This window comes from Miscanthus floridulus, chromosome 10 (genome assembly GCF_019320115.1).
Source record: "Miscanthus floridulus cultivar M001 chromosome 10, ASM1932011v1, whole genome shotgun sequence".
NCBI lineage: Eukaryota > Viridiplantae > Streptophyta > Magnoliopsida > Poales > Poaceae > Miscanthus > Miscanthus floridulus.
Genome location: NC_089589.1, coordinates 87,701,233 through 87,709,121, shown reverse-complemented (window position 1 = coordinate 87,709,121; position 7,889 = coordinate 87,701,233). Strand labels below are relative to the sequence as shown.

General features: G+C 49.4%; 1 protein-coding gene across 1 annotated transcript; it reads left to right on the top strand.

Moving 5' to 3' along the window:
* Positions 1 to 4,216: 4,216 nt before the first annotated feature.
* LOC136485025 (uncharacterized) lies at positions 4,217 to 5,660 on the top strand. Its single transcript, XM_066481974.1, has one exon. The coding sequence runs from the start codon at positions 4,313 to 4,315 to the stop codon at positions 5,339 to 5,341; it is 1,029 nt and encodes a 342-aa protein (XP_066338071.1). The 5' UTR covers positions 4,217 to 4,312; the 3' UTR covers positions 5,342 to 5,660.
* Positions 5,661 to 7,889: the final 2,229 nt, after the last annotated feature.

Sequence of the window (7,889 nt, the reverse complement as noted above, 5' to 3'; positions counted from 1 at the left end):
TTTCATTTTTGGAGATTTTCAACTTCTTTAGAAAATTTGTGAGTAATTTGAAAAATGGACGCAGTGGCAGTTTTGTAATTATTTCAAAAATCAACATCCACCTCTCTGCTTGCCGCCGGCGCCACGCGGATGTCGCCGCCGATCGGATTTCGCCGCTTCCTCGCGCCTTGACACATAGCTGGTGCCATGGCGGGTCCGTCCGTGCGCTGTCAACGCCGGTCAACCCCTTCCCGGCTATAAATAGCAACCGCCGCCGTCGTCATTCCCGTTTTTCCCCTTCTGCTCTGCTCCGCCGCCAGCTTGCTCCACCGCTCGCCGTAGCCTCCGTCGAGCAGCATTCGTCATGCCCAGCTATGCCTATGCGATCGCCTCGGCCTTGCGCTTCTCTGTGGCTTGCCTATGCCACTTGGGTTGGCCGGAGTCGCCCGACGCAACGCTTTCTTCCCTGAGACCGGTCGGAGCTCCGCCATCATCGCCTCAACGTGGCCAGGCCGTTCCAGACCATCTCCGGCTTCACCGAACGTACCGGCGTGACCGTGGTGAGCTACTGAGCGCGATACTTATCTTGTTTTAGACTCTACTGTGCCATTGCCGGGGTTATGCCATGAGTCGTCGTGCTCGAGCCGCCATGGCCGATGTGGAGCCTTCTCCGGCGCGCCTTCTTCCAATCTGAGGACTGGGATGAGTTCGTAGTAGTGTGTAGATCATTTGTGTGAGGTCGGCCTCGCTGGAGCGTCACCGTCGGCGCATTTTGAGGCCGGCCAGTGAGGGCAGCGCCGCCGTGACTTCTTTGAGTCACTGACAGTGGGGCCTGGCTGTCAGTGCGAGTGAGGAAGAAGAACAGTGAAAATTATTATTTTCTGAATTTGTGAATAGTGCTAAAACTTTGGGAATTTGTAGGAAATTCATGATAGCTCCAAAAATTCTAAAATTTTGTGTGTAGCTTCTGTACATGTTCTAGTATGATTTAAAAATTTGAAACTTGAAATTTGAATAAAATTTTAATGTTCAAATATTCAGTCCATTAATTGAAAAATGCAATTTCCATGATTTTTGTAGGTCACTGTATAATTCCAAAAATTATGAAATTTGTTTTGGTACACTAATTTATCATGAGGAAGCTTATATAAAATTTTCAGGTCATTTGGAATAAGTTCATTTTTAGGCTTAATTCTAGATTAATTCAAAAATAAATAGAGACAAACCCTAAGTGTTTGATTAGTGTTGGATCTTGTTTTGGTCATGTTTTGTGACTAGTAGGGTTTCAAGATCCATTTGGTCAAGTCACATGTGTGGTTCTTGATGGTAGGATTGCAAGTTGGTTTTGTTGGCTTGCAACTGTACCGTGAAATAAAATTATTTGCGGGGTGTTTTTACATTTCATATACCATGAAAGCATCATGTTTACATTATCATCATGTTAAGGCATATGTTATCATTTTGTGTAGAACCCGAGAGTGAAACGATTCTAGTTGAGCAAGTTCTGGAAGAATTCCCGGTTGTCACGGGATTCGATAATCGTGGTACTGATCCGGAACCTAAGATCATCAACGAAGGCAAGCCCTGGTTTATGCATTAAACCATTACCTTGTTACTTTGAAAAGTTTATCACCTATGTTACTTATTGCATTAAGTTGATCAATTCAAATGTTACCTATTTGATGCATTGCCTACCTTGATAATTGTTTACCATCCTTGAAGATGTTTTCATTTACAAAGGCGTAGAATGCTTAGTATGCTTTATGATAGTCTTTCAAAGTAAAAGTTTCTATACAATCAAAGATGGCATACTGGCCAAAGAAAGAAAGAAGGTAGAATGAACTAGAGACTAGTTGGGTGACTTATCTTGAATTTTGGGTAATGTTGCCGACTATGTCGCTTAAAGGCCACTCATTGTGGATCTTCTGAATGAGACACTTTGTAGTACTGGTCACATACTCCGGTAAGCCTACTTCGGCTAATCTGATGCTAAGACAAATGCCCACGCACTAGGAGTGGAGAGATGGCGGGAGTAGCGTGTACCCTCGTGGCTGGAATGTGGTTGGATTTGAGGTGTGCTGTGCTCTCGGGTGGCGTGGAGACTGCTTAGTATAGGAGGATCTGGTAGCGAGGTTGATATATGCAAGATTAAGTTCTATATATGTTGTGTGATAAGGAATCCCCAGCTGGGACTTGAATCAATTCGAATTGCCGGTGCTCCGCGGATATAGAGACTCGATTCATTACAGAAGCAATATAGGACTGGTGAATTACTAAAATATGAGAAAAGAATGAAATGAGAAGGGATGGAATATGGGAAAAGTACAATTAGTTTGAGATAATGAACTAAAGGTCTTAAGGGTAAAAATTTGAAAATAGGATAAGAATAGTAAGCTTTTGGCAAAGGACTTTGAATTTTGCTACATCCTTACATTGTCCCAAACCCCTGCATCCCTAGAGCCTTACACCCGTTACGTCGGGTTAGTCTTGTTGAGTACTTTTGTACTCAGGGTTTGTTAACCCTTGTTGCAGGTGAGTCGCATGCGCAGGCTTATTTTGGTCCCTGCTGCATGTCGGTGTTTGAAGTCAACGATGATGAGGAGTAATGAATGGCCTTTGGACAAGGCACTAGTTTGTATGATAAATAAAGTTAATGTAATATTATCCCACTACTATAGTTGTATGACACTTGTGGTATTGTAAGTTTAAAAACAACTGGTCTGTAACTATGTTATCTTAAGACTTCCGTGATCTTTTACTCTGGTATATATGTTTGAATAAAACTGTTGTAATCTGCAATGACTGTGATTGGGATCCTGTTTGAAAAGAGAATCGTGGATGATTCAGGTTTCCCGAGGACACCCGATAGACCTGTTTAGTTGTTGGGAACTCGTGAACGCTATCCGAGGTCTGTTAAGACAACGATAGGTGCACGTAGGCCCAATTCCTTTGAAGGTTCTGCCACACACATGATCAAAGCAAGTTTAAAGCAAGAACATAGAAGTTGGAAATTTAGTCTTTCTTGCTCGCTTAGTCTTTTTGCTCTTTGTTTTTTGCGTACCATATTTTTGAGGCTTTAAGTCAAAAAAGGCTCGTGTAAATTCTTGAGTCTTTAGACTTGAAGCTTTACATGAGTTTTTAGACTTTTGAAGCCTAAAAAATATGGAACGCAAAAATCAAAGAGCAAAAAGACTAAGCGAGCAAGAAAGACTAAACTTCCAACATCTATGTCATTACTTCAAACCTGCTTTAATCTTCAACCCTATGTTTTCCACTTTCAAATCACGGCCTGGAGGTTTTATGAGAAGTGTGCTAGCGCGCCAGAGGTGGAAGCTTTGGCCTGTATCAAAGGCTTACGCTGGGCACACCATTGGGGTTTCACTCAGTTAGTACTCGAGACGGACTGTGCTAGAATAAGTCTGGCAGTGCTCTGTTGGGCTCGCTGAAACTTGACTGAAATTGGTTAAAAAACACTGTTCTGGTTGAATTATTGTGAAAGAAAAATACTATCTCGACTGAAAAAATAAGCCGAACAAACCGGTTTCTGGTAAGCCGAACGAGACCAACCAGTAGTGCCTCGGACAGATCGGAGGTCGGACCTATTATTGAAGAAGCGAGAGGCTGGATGCGTTTGATGCGGGAGTGCAGCATCTCCCAAGTGAAGAGAGATGGTAATGGTGTGGCGAATGCTTTAGCTTTATACGTTAGAAGGGGTCCATTTGGCTTGCTGAAATCTTGACTGAATTAGCTGAAAAATACTATCTTAACTGAATTATTGTGAGAGAAAAATATTAATTTGATTGAAAAAAAATAAGCTAAATAGTATGGATTATAAGATAAGCCGAACGGACCGAGACGTAAACATTCTGCGGTCTGGTTGGGTCAAGCTCCTGCGCGCCGATTGTAATTCTCCTATTTCTAGCTAATAAAGCTCTCTCTTCACTCGCAAAAAAAAAATGCTAGAAAAGTATAAATTCTAATTCTAAGTGAGTAAAAGGAACGCAGGGATTAAAAAAACTAGTTACTAGCCATTGCCAAATTGCCACCGGCTCCACCGGCCACCGCCACCCCTGCCCCACCATCCTCCGCGGGTCCCACCCACTTATTATATCATGGCAGCATTGGGAGGGCTTGCGTGGGGCCCACCTACCCATGTGCTCCCCTGTTAATGGCCTTCGTCTGCCTCGCGTACCCACCCATACAAAGCCGCGCGCTGCCACCTCCCCACCTTCCTCTCCCCTTCCCCTTCCCCTTCCCCTTCCCCCACCTCGCAGGGAGCCGACGCAATCGGAGCAAGAAGACAGCGGCCGGCTCCTCCCACTCCCAGGCAGCAATGGACGCCGCCGAGGCGAGGAGGAGCAGCAGCGCGTCTTCCTCCGCGGAGTTCGAGTTCTGGCCACTCCAACCCAACCCCGCCGCCTCGCCCTCCTGCGCCGACGAGCTCTTCGCCGGCGGGGTGCTCCTCCCGCTCCCTGTTCTCCCACCGAAGCCGGCGTCCAGGAAAAGCAGCAGCGGCATCAGCCAAGGTGTGCTCGTCGCGGAACCGGAGCCGCAGCTGGAGCCGGAGCTAGGGGAGGCGTCCCTTCTTGCGACCGTCGCGCCGCCTACGGCCTCGATCACATCCCCGGCGCCGCCCACCGCCTCAGGAGGAGGAGGGTCCAAGCGCTGGACCGACATCTTCTCCAAGAAGCCGGCGCCGGTGGCCGAGGAGAAGGACCGGGACAAGGAGAAGGAGAAGGAGAAGCGCAAGGACGGCGCCGGCAGCCGGAAACAGGGCGGCGGGCACTCTGGCGGCGCGGGCTCGGAGCTGAACATCAACATCTGGCCCTTCTCGCGGAGCCGCTCGGCCGGCGGCGGGCCCGGGTCCGGCTCGTCCAAGCCGCGGCCGCCCGCGAGGAAGGTGAGCAGCGCGCCGTGCTCGCGCAGCAACTCCCGCGGCGAGGCCGGCGGCGCCCCTCCGTTCCGGCGGTGGGCGGCGAGCCCGGGCCGCTCCGGCGGCGGCGTGCCGGTGGGCCGGTCCAGCCCGGTCTGGCAGATCCGGCGACCGGCGGCCAAGCCTGCGCCTGTGCCCGCCCCCGTCCCTGTCGCTTCAGCGTCAGAGCTGTTCACCGACAGGCGGGCGCCGCCGCCGCAGCAGCAGCACAAGGAGAAACCGGCCGGCGCTGCCAACAACGGCCGGAAGCCCGGCCTGGGCGGCGGCGTCCGGGGGCTCAACCTGAGCGTGAACTCGTGCATCGGGTACCGGCACCAGGTCAGCTGCCGGCGTGCCGACGTCGGCGCCGCCCGCGGCCCCGGCTCCGTTGTCGGCGGCGGCGGCGGGCTGTTCGGCATTAAGGGGCTCTTCTCCAAGAAGGTGCATTGAGCAGCCACTGTATTCGTATTCACCTTCGGGCTCCCTGATCACTCATGTAGTAACTCCTTTTTACCTTTTTTTTTAGTAGTACTTTTCTATTTAACTTTCTGGGTTATATAAATGGTATGATGTGTGTGTTTGTGAGGGAGGTTGTTAATGACATGTAAAAAAATGCATGGTTAGCCAGTAACCGGTTTTTGTAAGGCTAATGCTTGGTGATATCTACTGTAAAAAAGTTTAGCGACGTTAACCAGCTCTGCTTATGATGTGAGCAAAGGCCATTGTACTCTGCACTGCAGACTGACTGTTTGCTTGAACTTATTAGCCGACTTATCAGCTACCGTATTTTTCTCTCAGTAACTAATTAGCTTCCGTCGACTTATCAGCCGGCTTTAATACCAGCCGAACATGAATAATATATGGATAAGATTCTACCTGAACAAATATTCCTCTTTAAGCATATGGATAATATGTGATTGTGCCTCCACTGTACAAGTTATTTTTTTGGCCGGCATGTTTTTCTAGTGTGTGTAAAGACAATAGCGTAGTGCCTCCACTATTTTTGAACGAATGGACACTAATTTCTGGTGACACAGAGAACGTGTGAGCTCCTCTGAACCGTCAATCAGTGTGGGAATGGAATGTGGCGTCAATCAGTGTGGGTTTTAAAAGGCAGTCTTGTGCCGCCACTTTTCTTTGTTCCATGTTTATTTATTAACAAGAAAATAGAACGATAATGATACAATTAAGACGTCCGGACGGACAGACATCTCCCTCCGCTCACTCCGAGACGTCTCCCTCCGCTCACTCCTGCACGCGTCGCTTGCCCAGTGACCCTATCGGCTCGTCCCATCCGCACGCCCTGACGCTTGCTGCATCGTTTCCTCCCTGTGTTGCTGTACCCACCCCCATCCTACTCTGCCTCGCTGCCGCCGGTCCCCTGCAGTGCCGCGCCCTATCACCTGCGGCCTCCTCCGTGCCACATTCCACACCAGACCCAGTCTACCTCAGCCGCCTCCACCACGTTGCCTCCTCGCCGCGGCCGGCCCGCTCACCGCGACCGCCTCCACCGAGCCGGCGAGCCTCCACGATAGATGCTCCAGCAAGCAGGCAAGGGGGACGAGATTCGTGTGACGTCGCGCCCGTCTGAAAGCTCTAGTTTTATTTTGGTGAATTGATAAAACCCTAAGTGCTAACCTAGTTTATCAAGTGATCATGAGATAGGTAGCACATTCCAAGTGGTAAAGCAAATAAAGATCATGACATGATGATGGTGATGCCATGGTGATGATCAAGTGCTTGGACTTGAAAAGAAGAAAGAGAAAAACAAAAGGCTCAAGGCAAAGGTATAAATAGTAGGAGCTATTTTGTTTTGGTGATCAAGACACTTAGAGAGTGTGATCACATTTAGGTTTGATAGCCGTACTATTAAGAGGGATAAAACTCGTATCGAAATGCGGTTATCAAAGTGCCACTAGATGCTCTAACACATTGCACATGCATTTAGGATCTAATGGAGTGCTAACACCCTTGAAAATGTTTATGAAAGTATGCTAACACATGTGCACAAGGTGACATACTTGGTGGTTGGCACATTTGAGCAAGGGTTAGGAACTTCATCGACGGAAGTGTCCGCCCGTAGAGTGCGGACGGTCCGACGGTGCCACCGACGCCCTAGATAGAAAAGACGGAGGCCACTGTAAGTGACCGGACGCTGGTCTCGGTTGGACCGGCCCGTCCGGTCAGTGGCAGTAGAGGGCGTGCGTTTCGGTCTCATGACCGAACGCTAGGTTGCTCAGCGATCGGACGCTGGAAAGCTGCGTCCGGTCATGCTGATGTGGTAGCACAAAGGAAGACACCGTGTGACCGGACCCTGGCTGTGTCCGGTCAAGTATGACTGGACGCGTCCGGTCGGAAAAAGTCATTTCTGGATGCTTATTGGAAACGACCGGACGCTGGGGGTTCAGCGTCCGGTCACTGTTAGCTGTTGCGTCCAGTCGTCTTCTGACCGTTGAGATCGGGCGCACAGTATTTAAAGAGAGGGACACGTGGCACGCATCACGTGACCGGACGCTGAGGTCCAGCGTTTGGTCAATATGATCGGAGCATCCGGTCACCCTGCGTTGTGCCTAGTGAAGGGGTACAACGGCTCTATTTCATGGGGAACTTCTATTTAAGCCCCATAGCCAACTCAAGCTCACCCTCTTAGCCATTTGTATTGACATAGCAACCTTGTGAGCTTAGCTAAAGCCCTCCCACTCATCTCCATCATAGATTCATCATCTTTGTGAGTTTGGGAGAGAATCTAAGTGCATTGCTTGAGTGTTTGCATCTAGAGGCACTTAGTGTTCGTGTTTTGCTGTGGGATTCGCTTGTTACTCTTGGTGGTTGTCACCACCTAGACGGCTTGGAGCAGCGAGGACCGTCGAGCAGAGGTTGGTGATTGTCTCTGGCTCCGATCGTGGTGATTGTGAGGGGTTCTTGACCTTTCCCCGGCGGAGAGCCAAAAGGTACTCTAATGGATTGCTCGTGGCTTGTGTGATCCTCATCTTGTGTT

What these genes read in the sequence shown, in the direction of transcription:
- LOC136485025 (XM_066481974.1), top strand. Translation starts at nt 4,313, where the DNA reads ATGGACGCCGCCGAGGCGAGGAGGAGCAGCAGCGCGTCTTCCTCCGCG.